Raw genomic sequence first — 18,545 nt, 5'->3', positions numbered from 1 at the left:
CTGCAATGTGTATAGATACTTACTTCTCATTCCCCAGACACCTGAGTCTGGGAATGTCATAAGGCTCCATAAACAAAAAAATCAAAAAAGACCCACCCCAAATATTCATTTACATCTAAGTAAAACTTCCGTTATTATACTTTTCTGCTACCACTCACAAAAAGCCAATTGATGGACCACATTCTGGAACAGATGATAGAAAACTGTAAATCAAAGCCTAGCATGATAACATATTTCATTCTCCACCTCTTCTAGCTGATTTGCAAACTCACTCAAGGAAAATACTTTGCTTTATTAGAAATGTGTAAAACAACCTCGTGATATAAATGAGTGATCTGGAATTTTAGATACTTTTATCCCAGTTTTCTCCATTCTGCAAGATGATGATCATACAGTCATCATAACAGTACAAAAACTTTCTCCAAATGTAATGTGTCCTTAGCCACAGATTTTTTTAAGTCTTTGAATGCCCTTGATTTAGAAATAAGAATTCCTGCAGCAGAGAGGGGGAGAAAGTTGGGGAGAAATAAAATGGCTAGATACATATGCACATCCATTCGTTGAAGCATCTGCCCTCATTTCATATGTAAACCTAACTCTCGTGCCAGACATTTTGAACAACTAGACTGCTCTTAGCTGCATGCTCTCCACAAAACGTCAGTTTGGTCTCCCTTCTTCTAGTACCAGCTGTGTATTCTTCTAATGCATTCTGGAGAGGGAAACTCCTCCTCTGCGGTCCTACAGAGCAAAGGACAAGCAATGGAACAGATGCTGGCAGGGAGTCAAACAGCAAGATATCCACAGTTCTGTACGACTTTGTCTCCACTTTTTGAATATTGGAAAAAGTGTAACACAAAAGTAATCATCAAACCGGAGACAGCTACAAAATGTTCACTGTTTAAATTATTTCAGAAAGATAACCCCTTCTAATTACACAAATGTTACAGCATTTCTTAGAATGGAGAGATAGATTTACATTTCTAGCAGATTATTTGAGTATCATACTACGTATCTTACTCTATCCCCCTTACTTGTGTGCATTTGAAGATGAAAGTTAAATAATTCTTCTGCTATGAATTACTGATACTGCTCAAAAACGTCTGTCTACTTAAATTATTTTCAGAGCACTGTCAGCTGATCAGTGCTGTACTGACAAAGGAGGAGGCACTTGGTGTTAATAGCTGTGTGATGTTTACTATCCAACTATATCTTGCTCGTATATAGCTTGATTCTGCGTTACTGCTAACCTAGCTGCAAAATCAGATAAGCTCTAAAACCCAGTCTCATTTACCTATTCGAGGGAGTTTTAAATTTCAAAACAAAAATATTTCAAAAAATTCTACCAGACTTTATTTTATTCCGCTCTACCTGAAAACATACCCACAATTCTAACTGTACAGTTGTTACCTTACAAAAGCACCGTGTCCTTGAATATAGGCCTCATGCATTTTTGTCCCTCAATGCACGAAAGGAAACTTGCATTCCGTGCAGGAAGTCCCAAGGCCGTGGCCTTGCCTCCATTCCCTACAGGATCCTGCAGGGATTTTAGCTGCGGAGTTTAGGATGGCATAGGAAATCAGATGGGTCTGCAGACTTGCCCGTCTCCAGCAAAAAAAGTATCAGCTCACCAGGAAAAAAACAGCAAGTATTGATATAAGCTGAGGTAGTAGTAATTCTGCAGCTGAGCCCTTCCCACTGCCAAAACTTTCAGATGGCCTTCAAGGGTGGCAGCAAGCTGAGACATGCCTAGCTAAAAAGGAATTTGGAGGGCTTTATAACCAGAGGTGAGGCAAAGGAGTTCGTTTACACAGTCCCAGCAGATCCTTTGTAGGACCAAAGATGTGCAGCTTCCAGCAGCTTTTTTTCTTGGTGTCTAGACATTTCCACCTTTCAAATTCATGTTCTGTCATGGAAAAAGTCCAAAGTGATGCCATATGTTGAAACTGCAGAGATTTCCTATTCCCCAAGCAAATTAGACTTTTGCAGGGGAAAAAGGGTATCATGATATTAGTCAGGCAAAAGAACCATTGCCTTCAGTGAGACTTTGCTAGAATAAAAGCTAAGTCAGAACTTCATGGTTTCTCCAACAGATTGAACCTTCCTGAATTCACCCTAATCTCTTATTTTGCAGATAGAGCACATTTCATTAATCTACCATATCACTGTGCTAAGAAGTAGTTTCTATAAAAGGGTGATCGTTAATAAACACTTAGCTCTTATATAACTCTTCCCACTGCAAGACTGGCTTTTCAAACATTAATTAATCTTCCTCCACATTCCTGAGTGGGAAATACTATTCTCATTTCACTTCTGAAAAAAGAGAACCACAGAGGGGTTAAGTGACTTGCCCACACAGTGATCTTTTGTCATTATCGGGATTGGAATTCATGAGTTCTAGCATCCAGACCAGTGCTCACACCACATCTTTCTCATTCTCCGAGCTGACAAAAGCATAATGAGAACTGGTTCCCCCAATCTGAAACGTACGCTGGTGATTACGTTCTTAACACTATGCAGTTCACACATAGCAAGTGAGAGTGTGCCTTTCATAAACTTTGCCGGGTGGCCTTGCCTTTCTTTCAGCAGCTTTGACTCTTTTTATCTTTAATTTTCCTAGCTGGATAGGCTCATCATCCTTGCATGTGGTAGATTTCATCCTGAATCTCAACACTGGGAAGTTGACTTGATCTTTAATTAGGTAGCCGAGCCCAATGAAAACAGCAGGAGTTTGTAGAACGTAACCGACTCCAATTCCTCCTGCATTCAAAGGATATATTTTGCTATAACCTGATGAGAATGCCATCTTGGGAACAAGCTGGGTAAGTAAGCAGTAATACAGCAGTGCAGATCAAACACCACAAATGGGGAAGAGAGGGAGATTTTATTAGGCCACCAGACACTCTCGTATGATGAACCTTACTTTTCTTCCAATTTGAAGACCGAAACAAAGATGTTACACAACTATGTTATGGAGGAAAAACATAATTTGCAGACAGTTTAATCACAAGCATTGAGTGTTTCATAAAAGAGAGCTCTGTTCTAAGTTCTGGCCTGTAACAGCCTGCAACTCTGGATAAGCAAATTCTCACTCTGTTTACATTTCTCAATCAGTAAAATTAATATAAAATACTTCCCTTGCTTTAAAAGGGGATTTGAAATCTATGACTTAAAAGAGTTCCTCATCAAATATTTAATGGCTGTGTTGCTGTCATTTTGAAATTGTTACACATTTGGTCCTTGGCAGGCTGTGAGCTATGTTCCAGCCAGCTCTCCACATACATTTTGCACAATCTGTCACCAGTATGAGACAGAAGGAAACAATCCATGTTTTTAGTGGAAACAGGAAACTGGGGAGTAGATGCTTTTTTTGTGTGTGTGTCACTGAATCTTGCCCCCTTCATTGTCTTTCTTTGCTTTTCTCCTTTGCCTCCTGTTCTTTCTTCCCAGCTGGGCTGTGTCAAACACTAAATCTTAAGTTAACTGCTGGCAGGCAGTCATTCCTCAAAGTTATCTTCCTGTCCCACCATTCACTCCACTCCAAAAAAACCATTCTTTGTTTTGCACTGGTTTGGTAATATAACCTCCCCTGTTACAGTTATGTCCACACTCTGGCATATCTAGAGATCTCAAATGCTAACAGTGTATTTTGACCTCCACCGATGGAAAGGCATTACGTTTGTCCCACTTTGATCAGTACTGTCATGCTATACACCTCTAGTATTAGAGCAGCTCTTTAGTAACCCATTTCATAGGGGATTTTCTGTAGGTAGTAAATAGTCCTTGTTTCAGTGCCCCCAGAGGACGAGTCCCAGAATCTACCTGCTGTATTAAGATCACAGGAATGTTGAACTTCAGCGCAAAACATGCACAGGTCAACAACATATATGTCCACATTTCAATAAATTAATTGCTAGCAGAGGCAAAGGAGAAAACAGGTAGCGTATATGAATAGAAAACATTCAACTAGCAGAGTCAACTCTGTTCCCCTCTTACCATGTGCTCTACTCCAGACCTGTGCTATTCAATATTAAAAAAAAAAAAAAGCGTCCTTGCCTCTCCATTATTGGTAGAAAAGCCAAGATTATAGTCAACGAATGCCAAGTATAGCAGCTATGGTGGGAGAGTTGTTTGTTAGGTTCATCTGAACAATCATCTTATTCTAGATCTTATTGCTTATTAACTACTTAGGGATTCACTAGAAAGGCTAATACCAGGAGATGATTTAGGGCTTAAATTGCTAATAGTTTAAAGGGAAGCTGAAGTCATGATGGAGATTTATGAGAAGCATGTAAAAACATAATGCTATAATCAAAGCATTTTCAAATCAGCTTGTCATTGTGCTATTTAACCAAAGGTCTGTCCTAAGTATCAGCAGTTAGTGTTGGACTCATTCATAGTATCTGTGAGAATTAAGACAACAGATTAAATCTCAGAAAACTGGTAAAAATCAAGCTAAATCATGACTTATCTTGTAGGCCTTTTGTACTCCAGCAAACCTTCCAGAGAATCAATGAGATGTTTGTTAAAATGAGTATGACAGGATCAGGTTCATTTCAAGGAGATGAGAAAGAAGGCAGGTGAAGTTAGCAAGGTAATTACTAGAGTCGTCACTTTGTGAACATATACAATAAAATAGTTCCTAAAGAATAGGCCTCAAGGAATTGCATTTGGCAAGTCATGCTAGAACAATATAACATTTAACTGGGATTTTCTAAGGAAACAAAAAGAGAGAGATCCTCAGTACCAATTGAAACTCAGTGGAATCTGTTAATCTTAAATCACTTAAACTACCTGGAGACTCCAGCCTTTTGTTGGCAGAACCTACAATACGTTTAGTGAGAAAGGGAATGAGGAAGAAAAAAATTAACCTCAGAATAATGAAATTTCAATGCCCCGCTGGATGATGAACTTACAGAAAAAGCAGGAGGATGTTTCAAGCTATAGTGATTTGGATGTAGGATCAAGCATTTTTAAAAACAAAACCATGTTCTTAATAATTATTAGTAGTTCAAAGTCAAGTTCAAAGTGTCCACTTAGGGACCAAGCTTTATACGATCTGTAGGCACAATACAAGCAGATAGGCACTTAGTGGGATATTCAGCGAAAACAGTTTAGGAGCCTACCTCCAGTTGAAATCAGTGAGAATTAGGAGCCTAATTTTTTTGAAAACTTCACAAGGCACCTTTCTGCATCTTCAAGCACCTGAAAGAGTCTATTTTGGGCCTAATGCTTGCCAATGTTTTTATCATTAAATTGGAGGGTGGAATAGAGAGTGAAAGAATCAAACGTGCAGAGAACTGACTGTTGGCGAAAATACTGGAATAATAATAAAAATATATCATATGAGCTTCATTAATCAAAGAATTCTTTCAAACAGTAACGTAATTAGTAAATATTAGTATGAGACAGTATAGATAAATAAAACACAGTATAAACGGGCCAAAGCAGTATAATGAGGAAACTAAAGATGATAGATAATCTGCCTGAGTAGAAACAGGTTGAACAGGGAAGGAACAAGAAGCTATAGCAAATGGTATATTAAATATGAACTCACACGGTGGACAAGGATGAAAACTCCGTTGCCACTGAAACGACACAGCACTGGAGAGGGGCGTCTTGCATTGAAAAGGGTTTAGTAAGCAACCTATTAGGTCAGCCATCTTTGTACCTCTCATAGATACATAATGGAGCAAGTTGCATAAATCCAAGTTCTATAAGTAAACGTAAGTTACATGTAAATGTATCAACCATTCGTCTTCTGAACTGCTTCTATTCTCAGAACAGCACATTCTACTTAGTTCTGGCCACTGCTACTTAAATAAGACCCTTTGGAGATTTTTCAGAGAAAAGAAACAAGTTTAGTAAAAGAGCTGAAGAAAACACAGCGGAAAGAAGCCCCAGTAACTGTTTACAGACATAGAAAGAAGACATTGTTATGCACTAAGAACAGAGCAAGAACTGCTGGTCTTAGACTGCAGCAGAGAAAATTCAGGTTAAATAACTAGAGAAACCTGAAAATGAAGTTTTTGACAAAAGAATCAGCTTCTACAAAACACTATAGGATCAGTGTCTCTGGATACATGCAAGGTTGCATTAGTCACTGATCCAGCAGAGATCATAGGAAGGTTTCAGTTAATTCTCATTTTGCACAAGGGATGGATCTGAATGCGTATCTCAGCCTCAGAGGGACTGTGAAAAAAGGATACGATACAAACATAAGTTGTTATGCTAAAATAGCAGTTTATACAGGAATCAAACTAAAAGGAGACAAGGACATATTGGTAATAGGAAAAGAAAGAAACTTCTTTTAGAGATGGGCAAGGGAAATCTTCCATAGATAGAGGGACTGAAAACAAAGGTGGAAGTATGTACGTAGGTAAGTCTCCGTGGGAACATGAGAAGAATGAAAGCAGACAAATGAGGATGGACAGCAGGAAGGTTAATAACTTGTAGAGGTTCAGCACAAACTAACCTGGCTAAAGGAAGTATACATCTGGAGTCATGAAGCTCAGGTGCTACAAGTGATTGCAACTTTTAAACCAGAATACTAGTTCCTAGATAAAACTTCAGAGAAGCCTTTTTTTTTTTTTAATAGTAAATAATATATAATAAAGAATATGAAAATAGTAGAAAGATTTTTAAGACAACTGCTGTGGTAGAACTGACAGTTCTCCAGCTGATCATTTGACAACACGACATTAATTCTTATTACATACGTAGATATTCATACATTCATTCACTCTGTCCCTCCTTTAAAAATCACATGCCCAGTTTATTGTTGACAGCTGTGGTGGCGTATTTTCCACTTCTTTTGCTTGACATCAGAGGCTGTGCTTTGCTCCTCAAGCCCTACTGTTCACTGTCCTTTAAGGCACCTGCTCTATCTCCTGGCCAGGTGTTCAAGCTATCTTTGGGTCTGGTCTCATACAGCAGCTGACCCATTCGGCTATGTTACCATTTCCAGCCTATACCCATCTCACACCAGGCTGCCCTGCCACTTTCATTATCCAAGTATTTATCCCAAGGGAGCTCAAGGCACAACACTATCCAATGCAGCTGGTTGAAAACCTGACCAACTAGTTTTCCACTTGCTGATTTGATGAAACAAGGCATTTCATGATTATGTTAGCAATTTTATCGATGCTTTGAATGGTCAAACATTTTATTCTGAACTTCTGATACAGTAGATGCTCAATAAAATCAGCTGAAGTATTTCAGAATATTTCATTCCACAAAACAAGCAACCAAACACCTTTCTTTAAAAACACAGGATGACAAAACATTTTGCGATTTGAAAACCTCCCTCCATATAGAAATTCCGTATTTCCAGTCAGTTTTAATATTGTGACCAGGTTTAATATTGGTGTATAGCTGAACGCCTCTTCCAAAAAAGGCAGGCCTTTTCAGAAATAACATTGCTATCTTCCAACACAAGGGGCAGTGTCAGCTGGGTACCGCTCTTGCATCATCTTACTGACACACAGACTAGTTTTTTCCCATAACCTTTTTATTACTCATGAAACCTAGTGATATACTCGTTTCCCATAAATATGAATGCGTAACTATGAAAAAAGAGCAGAGTAGTTCTTCACCGCAAATCATTTTTTGTGCCCATGCAGTTAAATAAGAAAATTAATTTGCTTTAGATATGCTTATGCTTTCTTCTTTGTGGTCACTTTCCAAACTCAAATATCAGAACAATTGCAGAAAAAGCAACCTGGACGTAAATTAAATAATATACAGAAAAAGTAAAGTGTTGTTGTGGTTTAACCTGGCAGGCAGCTAAACATCACACAACCATTTGCTCACACCCCCCACAGTGGGATGGGGGAGAGAATTGGGAAGAAAAAAGTAAAATTCGTGGGTTGAGATAAAGGCAGTTTAATAGAACAGAAAAGGAAGGGAAAATAATAATAATAATGATAAAATAATATACAAAATAAGTGATGCACAATGCAGTTGCTCACCACCCGCCAACCAATGCCCAGACAGTCCCCGAGCAGCGGCCCCCCCGGCCAGCTTTCCCCCAGTTTGTGTACTGAGCATGACATCATATGGTACGGAATATCCCTTTGGCCAGTTTGGGTCAGCTGTCCTGGCTGTGCCTCCTCCCAGCTTCTCACTGGCAGGGCTTGAGAAGCTGAAAAGTCCTTGACTAGTGTAAGCACTACTTAGCAACTAAAACGTCAGTGTGTTATCAACATTATTCTCATACTAAATCCAAAACACAGCACTGTACCAGCTACTAGGAAGAAAATTAACTCTATCCCTGCTGAAACCAGGACAAGTGTCAACCTATTAAGGTAATTATTTATACCAATAATGTAATTGTGGGAATCATGTTTTCCCAAACAGGAAACAGATTCACTATTTTTGACCTGCATGTTTCTACATAAAACAAAACTATCTGCCCAAAACATCTGCACATGGAGTACTGCAAACCAATTTCTAACCTACCACAATTAGATTGAGATTCATCTATAAAAATATTTAGCAAATAATTTCAAAGAAAAAATTGATTCAATAAATCCACCCAAGCAGGAAAGAGGCCTCAACCTAAGCCAATTATTCGCAATGAATTGTATGCAGTATTTCTATAGAAAGTTAACAAGGGCAGGATATTACTTCAGGATGATGGCATTACAATTGCGACAGTTCTTTCCTTCTGCTCCACAGTCAGGTAAAGGAGTTCTGCTACCACATAACCCTTTTCTCAGCTATCTACAATGGGAAAGGAGGAGTCACTGTGTAAAGTCTGGATTCCAAAACTCCTTATGACTCACCTCTAACTATAAGTTTCCTAAAAATGAAAGGTATCAGCCAAATGAAATAGGAAAGTTTATATTTCCAAAACCAAAGAGGAAATTTATGCTCCAAAATGTAAGCCAAGGCAAAATTCCATCAGCACAACAATGTACCAGAGCCTTGACTTCAGCCCAGATTGCTGCTGCCTGCTTTGGTATCTTAGATGTTTTATCTACTCTGTGCAAATCACTACTATGCATGTTGAGAGTTCTCTGTAAGATCCAAAAGCAAAGCAAGATCAGACAATAAAGAGTCATTATGTTCAAAATTACTACTGCTGACAAGTGTCCTTGGATTTAGAAGGATGTTCCAGAAAAGAGATAAAGACAGCTATGCATATACCAGCAGAGGAAAGCTGTGGATTTCAGCAAGATACATACTGGGCTCCCAGAGAAGTCTTAGAAGACACATTTTAGTTCTTCCAACACACAAGGACAGCTATTTAACCACAGCAGAAATCTCCTGACTCTTCACATCCTAAAGAGCTCTTCCTCCTTGATCATGTGTTCAGACGCTCCCATTCATGTTTAAGTCTTTCCATTTCTACTCATTGCCCTTAGAATATCCACCTTGCTGAAGCAAAATACCCAACATGTCCATCACTGTACTGTGCAGGGTCACCTGGTCTCACCATAAAAGCATATGATCTGATCACATGGAATATAGTTCTTATTTACCGTGCATACTCCTTATTTCTTCATGTTTTTAAAAATAAGCAGGAAATACCCCCACAGATTGACATAGTAACAGTTGGTCTTTTAAGGTCAGTAACGTTGCAAGATAGGTAAATAGTGGAGAAAGGGGGATTCTAATTGTCCTCAAAACCATCAAACATTTTTGGATCACAGAAGTGAAGAACTCCTGCTATTCTCCTACTCCTATTAACTTTTGTTAGGTTATCGTCTTATAGGATAGAAGGCACCCAGTAGCACAAATTATTATGGCACGTACACTCTACAGTAAACCTTAAGATGGGAGACCTCAAAAGCATGTGGGTAAGATAAGTGCCCTTCAGAGAAATGACACAGTGAAGTAAAAAAGAGTATCAAAAGATGAAGGAAAGCACCAAGGACTAGACCGTAAAAAAAATACATTGTGTATCAAATATTGGACTCCTTCCTCATACTAGGACTCTGGTATCCTTCTTCAGTTTGAACATTGGACTCTGGTATAATTTTTCAGCTGGGGCAATGCCTTACTTCACCTGCAGTCCCACTGCAAGACATCAAACAGCATGGCCATATTCAAAGGGAATATGTATCAAAACAAAGCATTCCAGTTGTGTTTGTTTCTTAGGAGGGCTCAACTCCTGATGACGCCACAAGAGTACTTTCTGAGTGAGGGATGAGAATAAGACCTTCAAAATTTAGCCCAGTGAGATTTTAAAAGGACTGAAGGAAAGAGAATCACCAAATATATGAAGAGATACAACAAGGGTAAAGTACCTTTGTCGGAGATTTTTGAGTTATGCTTTTGTTTGTAACTATCTGAAACAGAGAAAGAAATAGAGGGTGAATCTTACATGGGGGAAAGGAAGACAAAAGGCAGAGAAGCCAGAAAAAGAGAAGGAGAAAGAGAAAGAAAATATAAGAGATGATTCATTATAGGGCAAAGGGAAGTGGAGCCTTGCCGAGGACTTAATTTTATTTTCTTCATGCAAAAACACCAAGAGCAGCAGCAGCAGCAGGTGCCAAACATGCAAGTCAGAGAGCAGCAGAATATGTTGCTGGAAAGGAAAAGATGAAGCCCTGAGTGCACCGAGCTCGTAGGACTAGGCTGGAAGCAGAATCAGCTGTCTGGGTACTACTTACTGTCACAAACATAGGGTTTGTCGTGATCATCCTGGGAGGCAGCATCATTCCGTCTCCTGCCACCTCCAGATCCCCGAGCCTGCAAGGACAAGAGGAATGTTAACATTATTCCATCGCCCCTCAGGTCTCCTTGTGCCCCTCACCCTCCTATGAAAAATGTGCAATATAAACTAAACAAATCCTCAGCTTCCATACAGGTTTGTCAAGGGTGGGCTTGACCCTTCATCTCCTAAGATATGCACTGTGTTAATGGACCTTGTAATGCAGTGGAGATCCCCTCCACAGACAACCCGAACTGTTCATCCATAGCAGTAGGTCACTGCCAGCACATATTCAGTCGAGTATCATCACACATTCATTTCTGAAGATGTTCAAATACCTTGCTTAACTGAATATGAATGAATGAATAGATGAACAGGTGTTAGAGGATAAATATAACCATTGAATCAGCCAGAAAACAGGCCCCAAATAAAACAGAGGTAAAATTATTTCCTTTACTATTTTCAAAGGGGGGCTGTTTGGTTTGGTTTGTTTTGTTTTCTAGCTGAAAAGCAATGTTTTGAAATGGCCTTCTGGGACAAAGATACCATGGCTAATTATAAAATGGAGCTTTGGTCAGTTAGTGGAAAAGATTAGGTAACATGGCTACCTGCAATAACAGAGAACGGGAATTACCCAGAAAGATCTCTCTGCAGTTCTGTGTTCCTACAACATACCAAGTTGGCAGCCCTGGAAACAGAAAAGCTCTGTTTCTCCACAGCACAGACTGCTCTGTCCTGAGCTCCAGGGGTAAGAGCGGAATTCAGCATCAAAGTTACTTGGTCCTGACCCTTCTCAGCTGAGATGCCAACAAGGGGACAGTTGATATCTGTCCAATGGTGGAGGCTGTGATGTGCAACTGGGAATCGAGCCAAGGCCTTCAATTCTTTCACGTTCACTAATGTACAGTCTGTAGATGACAATCATTTTAGACTTGATCTTTATTTGAGGAAGTGATCTGCAGGTGGATGGCTAGATAGCCCTTTATCAATTCTGCCAGCTACTCTATTCCTGGATAAAAGCAACAAAATTGTTTCTGCTGCTCCTCTTACTGAACTGTTGATGTTTCTCACCCTAGACAAGGCCGTCTGACTCAAATCCTTCAAGCTTTTGCATGTGAAAACAAGAAAGGGACAGAGCTTCATGAAGTAAAGCTGGAGAAGATGTAGAAATTCTGAGAATATTAGTGCCCCAGACACAAAGGGGTCATATGAGCTCTGTCCCTCTTCTATGGATTTGGCACTGAACTGGCACTATAGGAGCTGCATTCCATCGGACATCTAAAGAGAAGGAACAAGGAACAGTTTTACACTGGCCTGCCACAGTCTGTCAAAACAGGGATTTATAAAAACTTCACACGTTATTTTCCTAGGATTGCTCAGATCTAACTCTTAACACAGTCCTGAAGGAAAGACATGGATTTGCAGCTGTCTGGATGGGGTAAATACTATTAGGTATGACAAGTACAGCTCTGCCTTCTGCAAAGACCTCTGTGCAGATCAGCACACACGTGTAAGGGAGAACTGAAAAGCAGTTTCACCCTGGAAAAGGCCCCAGCAACAATTGTTTGGTGGAAGCTACTTTACTGACCATAGCGCATAAAATCATCTTACTAGTCTGCAGTATTTTCTCTCTGACTGCCAGCTCTGTAAATCCCCTCTGGGCTATGAAATCAATCCCAGGCTAGTTCCTTCCTTCCCTCACTGCTGCAAAATGTGCTGCAAGCTGAATTTCAGTCCATGGCAGCTCCTATACAACCCTTAGCTCATCAGAGAGCCTTCATAGAGACAAGTGATTGGCCCTTAAATATTTCTGCTGATACCTGGATTAGGATCCAATTTCCCTATCCTACCAGCTGCATTGGCTTCTCAGGGCTGTGAAAAAGCTGTAAAGTCTTATTTTTGTCACCAGTCAGTAGGTCTGACTCTGTTTACACACTGAGAACAGATCTGTTGAGTAAGAAGGTACTATTTTTACATAGGCACCTTTCAGAATAGGATGGTAATTTAAGGTCTGTTGCTCGGAGTTTTGCTAGTCTTACAGCCAGCTGTTTCCCTTCAAACCGTTCTCTACAGAAACGCAAGGGTACAGCATTCATGTCATGACCGCACGTCAGATATATTTTTTCATGCACTGAACACACAGAGGGAGATTTTTCAAGTCAATGACTTTCAATGGGACTTGGGTTCCTAAATGTCTTTAGTGCCTTTGAAATTGTCCCATGGGATATTCAGCTGACAAGCAGACAATCTGTACAGGTGTAGCTGCATTCCCCTCGTATCTCCTAGCAAACTATCCTTCCCAGCTCCTACCACATTCTCCCTGTCCACAAAGATACTAAAAAGCTCCTTCCGTAAATCCATCTCTTCGGCCTTCAGTGTCCTTCCTAATGCTCCCACAATTCCAGGGCTAGCCTTGAAGGGGTAGTAAACCAAGCAGCTGCCCCAGAGGCACTAAGTTGAGTGCCACGTGCTGGCTGTCGGCACTCCAGTCTGTTGAATTCAGTCATCCACGACTGCCTTCATTCTCCTGACGGGATGCAGCAAAGACTACGAGACTTGATGTGTGAGGCCTGGAAGCCATGGCACAGCAGCCTTGAAGCAGCCCTGAAGCAGCCAGAGAGAGTAGCCAGAGGGACAGATGGAGAGTCCAGGATTAAAAATAAAATCATGCTATGGGGCAAGGAAGGGGCATGTGCAATTTAGAAAGTCCAGAGCAGTAATTCTGTCGCATTAATCCTGCATCGATGCTGTCAGCCCTTCTCACTCCTTCTCTGAATCCCCAAAGGCCACACTCTGAAGGATCTAGTTTCCTATGCATGTCCTTCCCCTCTTCTGCCCTCTAAAAATAATTTAACCAACTCCTTCCCAGAAACAAAGTGCTGCCCAGGTTTCATGTCCCCTAATTTCAAATCCTGGGTCCCGATTCCCTACACTGGGTCAGGCTTACATTAGAAAAGGGCTGCTTGAAGAGTGGCAAAACACTCATGACCAGACACAATTCAGGCTGCAATTCAGGCTGCAATTCAGGCTTACCAGTTTTCAGCAGCTAGGGAATCTGGCCCTAATTTTGAAATCCTAATTTATATCACATTTTGCTTTGGTTATTGATGCCATCAAATAAAAACGAAAATTGCCCAAAGTATTTGGCAGTCTTCAGACGTCTGGTTTTTGCACTGAATGAAGCCAGGGCACTGGCAGAGCAGGAGTTAGTTGCAAGAAAAAGGCAAGAGATTCTGCTGCTCCTCTACTTAATAGGGGGCCAGTTCTAGGGCAGAAAATAAGACGTAAATTTATGCTTCAAAATGAATGGGACGTCTAGTACCCTCCAACTCCATTCCCTACAGTAGCAGAGAAAAAGTAATAGAGATATCTGAAACAGTTTTCTGAACAGGGGAGTAAAACTTTGCACATAACAGTAGCTTCAGGACTGACTTTGTGTAGGCCTGGGATATATGAATACAGCAAATTCCCTTCTGAGCAGTATATTGCTTTTAGCTATTCACTCCCTTTCACTCACCCTAACCAGCATGCGCAATTTATGTGAGAGCAACTTATTAGAAAAGAGTTGTTAGCCTGGAATATTAGTTGATCACTACAGTCAAGCTTGTGTGCATTTATCGATTCTAACTCCTGGTTTTGGTTACTGGTTCATACAAATTTTCTGAAACTTACATTTTTCTGGAAAATTTTTTTCCAGGTGGGGGTCTTTGGCTAAGAAAGAAAGAAAGAAAGAAACTGGTTCAGGTGATTTTGAGAATAAGGAAGGTGAAATATATACTTATCCAATTATTAAAGTGCTTTGATCTTATATTAAAGGACTTAAGCTCCAAAATAAAGAGGAGCAGAAAACTGAAACAACACAACAACAGAAGAAACCAAAAGAGAGGGTCTGATGCATAAGTACATTGCAAGTATTCAATGTGGTTTCATGTCTCTCTCTTATTCAAAAGCTATTAAATCCTGCTCATTTGGCCTAAAATGTGGCCCTTCTTGCTTGACTCCTACAAACACATCAAAAGGTACTTGTAGAGCTCCTGTGCCCTTGCAGCATCCGCTGGAGCCAAAGAAAGATGAAAATGGTCAAAACTTCTGAGAATTGTGTTCACGTTTATAATAGATGCCTAGCTTAAGGGGCCACAATTGAAAATGTTGATTCCAAGTTTTTAAAATGTTGGCCTCATTACTTAACTGGTGCCTTGCTGAAATTGTGAAAAGACATCTTAGGTAAGAGAAGGGACACAGACTCCCCTAAGGAAAAAATATTGCCCATATTAAGCAAATGGAAGATTTGCCATTGGCTCAAGAGGGCCAGTGTCAGCCACAAAGTGCTACCTTGGAGAAAGCTGCAAAATGTATTAACACAGTTCAAGTTACTTTTATTATTTTTTTTTTTGACTGTCATGACTGAATTTGTTGCTTTTCTGTAATTAGTAAATGTTGTTTTAAAGTAAGAGCATTGTAATAGCAGGATGTCATCATAATTATTACAGTTTACATTACGATTGTAAATACAACACTATAATAAATTTACCCCAACTTTTTACTCTCAAAATAGTCTTTTTTCTTGGTAATTCACAAAAATAAACTGAAAAAATATTAAAAAATCTTTGACCATATGACAGAAAATTACCTACAGTGTTATCACTATCATATAACCATGGATAAACACTTTGCATATACAATACACATGACAAATATACACTAGAAAGCAGAGGTTTGCTTCCTTCCTTTCCATTCCAGTAAAGTCTCCACCTACCCGTCCTCTAGGCCTGTTCTTTCGTTTTGGAATATCTTCTTCCAAATCCTCTTCCTCATTCACTTCATCTGCATTTTCATCATTTTCTAAAACCCTCTGTGGTTGAACAATAAACGGGAATGGTTAGAAGAAACAAAGATGACACATACAACCAACTGCTGCTCTTTACCACAGAGACTGCAGGTTATTAAATTACAGTTGATTAATGATATAATGCCAAATCAGATCCCAGAACCCCTACTTCTTTCCGCTAAAGCAAAATTTGCTTTCCCTTCCACCCTCAGTTCTCCAGGGAGTTCTTATTAAAAAATACCACTGATATCAGTCAACTACGAAAAAAAGGTTCCTAAGAAATAACAGTGGCATCACTGAGCACTGATATCCCAATACAACACAAGTATTAGCATGCATAACTGCAGGCCCTGTCTGGGAAATTGTTTGCATGATTTTTTTATTTTGGTTTCTTGCACCTTAAATTCTTTCGTTTTCCTCTAATGTTGAGAATGCCTTTTAAGAAGACAAAAATCAGTGTTTTTCTCCTTGGCAGCTCAGAATTTTCTTTGTTTAGCAAAAATAGAGAAAATTCCCCCATATATTGCAGCATGTTTAGTGGATCTAGAAAGTAACATGTTCCATGTTACTATAAGCCATGTTCCAGGGCTTATACCACAGGTACAACTCTGTAATCTGGAAGCAGGGGTCTTGCTACGTGAGAATGCTGAGGAAGTACAGGTCTCATTAGTTAATAGGAACAACAGCAATAGTTCCTTCAATTAATTATTTAATAGGAACAATAATTCATCATCTCACATAACTGTGAGATGCCCAGGCCAGGGAATTTCAATCCTTTTATCTTGATCTTTTGAAATGTAACCTCGATAGAATCAAACACAGGCTGGCCGCCCTGAAAACATGCACAAGTCGGACATCACATGGACAAACGCAAGACAAACCACCACAACACTAATGTGGAAAGAAGTCCCGCTGAAATCCCCTCAACCCTTGGCATGTCTGCTAGAAATACAGAAATGGGCCCCAGCCACTCCTGCTGTTCATGGTGCGGTGCCATTTCATAAAGGACTAATGTGGAATCACTAACTTATCTTTGCCATGCCACCACTCATTTAAATTACAACATGCAGCCACGATACAGATTCTAAATTAGCAACTTTAAACTGATGGGGAGGTTTTGCAGTCTTACTGTATTTGTTCCTTCCCTATAATTTCTAGTCAACAGCTATTCGAGAGCCAGCAGAGGGAGAACAGGAGCAAATCACAGTTGCTTTCTCTCCTTCCTACATACCTCAAGCATCAAATTCTGAATTTGTGGGAAAGAATACAACAGAAATTTCACTTTTTAAAATGCCTGTATTTGGAAGACCAACTATACAAGTTTATTCTTAATTTTATCAGCTAAATTTTTAAGACTAATATTGGACAGTTCCCCTTTTAAAAAGTACAAACAACTTTTAGAACATGGTAGAGGACCAAGTCTTGATCTGGTTTTTGCTCCTTTTATTTTTAAATCTCAGGAGGCTATTAATGAGGTCAGATGATCATGAAATACAATTTCACATAATACTAGAGTACTAAATATTAGAGGGTGTAAAAGTTAAACAAGTTCCAGTTCTACAAACATAAAATGTTTCTTCAAAATTCATGCAATTGCATACATCAATTGATTTCATCTTAGGAAACTGAAGCACTTGGAAAATGTTGTACATGAGGAGACTAGTGGTATGTAAGAAAACAAGCAAACTTACTGATGTGAGTTTATATTTTCACATTGCTTCACATCTTAAAGTATCTCCAAAAAAAGAGAAGGCTGCAACCATATCATATGTGGGAGGGGAAGGAGGTAGTTTACAACAATACTACACAAGAGCAGTTAAGAGAAATATTACAAACCACTTTCTTTGTTTAAAATTGCAGCATCAATTTAGGAAAGACATAATAAGTAACCAAGTGTGAATTTGGTGACACTGCCAGGGTAATGATTTTAACTCTTCATAGAAGGGGCATAGCCTTCCTGATGCATGGTCAAAAGGCTATTCTAAGCCTTCTCCAGCAAGTGATGGAGACACACATTCAATACCAATTTACTGTAGAGCAAAATCCTCAGCCCTGTTAAATACCAACTGCACAGCAGGTCCCAATGACTGCATCTATTTAGCAGGGGCAACCCTTACCCTTGTTAGCAAAGTAACTTTTCCTATTCTGTCTTCCTAAGTTTCCCAGCCCAATGTACTTCAGTGCAGCTAAGCACCAAGTCTTCTTCTCCTGGCAGATACTGTGAGTTTGAGAGGGCAGTAAGTGGCTGGGACTGAGGTGGGAATTACTAATATGTCTATCCCACCTGCTCACTCTCACCACCACTGAGGCTGGGCCCTTTCAAGTTATGGCACAGAAGAGCATGCAAAGGAACAAAAGAGAGATTTGCATTCTCTTATTTGTCATACGGATAAAAGGCACTGATCATGATTTTGATCTGGTACGATCTAGCTGCGAGGTGCCGAAGTACACACTGAAAGCTGGCTACTAGTAAAGGCTTTGACAATCATTGTTCTATAGACTGAATCCAGACGAGCTGTGCTTGCATAAGAAACAACAGCAAGACATGTCTTTTGCATCTGTTCTGATGAAACTAGCATCCAGATGACAGGTCACTGCTAGGGCCGTTAAACTGAAAACCTTTTGTGTATTTTCGCACCCCCTCCCTGCTCTGCAATGCCCAGACTTGTGTCAGTTCCACCATCCCTGAAGTCTCTTTCCTTGGACTGCTGCTGGGGATAATATGGGAGCTCAGATTGCACAGCAACATCCAAAGGCACTTGTCAATCTCATAAGGATGCTGCACCATGACTTCTTGTGACCTTGGAAGCAGGTATAAACAGAGCTTTAGGGCTCTCAGCTTAATAGACCCAGGTACACTACTGAAGAAGGAATCACAGAGGGGGCCTCATGCTGAGCTTTTCCCCACTCCATGAGCATGGGATGCCTCCTCTTTGATGGTGCTCCTTTACCTGTGGAACAGGGAATAGGAGACCTAATTTTGCTGCCCTGAAACGTGTGAAATTTCTAGCAAACAGACCAGTAGGACTGAGCTCCAAGTAATATATAGATTTGATGCCC

At 39.9% G+C, this 18,545-nt stretch overlaps 1 protein-coding gene across 8 annotated transcripts in view; it reads right to left on the bottom strand.

The window, feature by feature from the left end:
• Positions 1–18,545, bottom strand: part of DPF3 (double PHD fingers 3) — a 166,544-nt gene that overhangs the window by 44,924 nt on the left and 103,075 nt on the right. For 3 of the 8 annotated variants that reach the window (XR_012995899.1, XR_012995898.1, XM_076344743.1), the window contains exons 5-8: positions 15,414–15,509; positions 14,330–14,368; positions 10,617–10,695; positions 10,251–10,292 (exon numbers count right to left, since the gene is read on the bottom strand). Coding sequence is in view for 4 of the 8 variants with exons in the window: in XM_076344743.1 (XP_076200858.1) it covers positions 10,251–10,292; positions 10,617–10,695; positions 14,330–14,368; positions 15,414–15,509 (256 nt within the window). In the remaining 4 variants the exon portion in view is untranslated. The remainder of the gene's footprint in view (positions 1–10,250; positions 10,293–10,616; positions 10,696–14,329; positions 14,369–15,413; positions 15,510–18,545) is intronic. The other 5 variants (XR_012995900.1, XM_076344746.1, XR_012995901.1 and 2 more) reach the window with 3 other exon arrangements.

Source organism: Aptenodytes patagonicus, chromosome 7 (genome assembly GCF_965638725.1).
Source record: "Aptenodytes patagonicus chromosome 7, bAptPat1.pri.cur, whole genome shotgun sequence".
In the NCBI taxonomy this organism is placed as follows: Eukaryota; Metazoa; Chordata; class Aves; order Sphenisciformes; family Spheniscidae; genus Aptenodytes; species Aptenodytes patagonicus.
The sequence above is the reverse complement of the archived record's forward strand: the minus strand, read 5'-3'. Positions and strand labels throughout refer to the sequence as shown.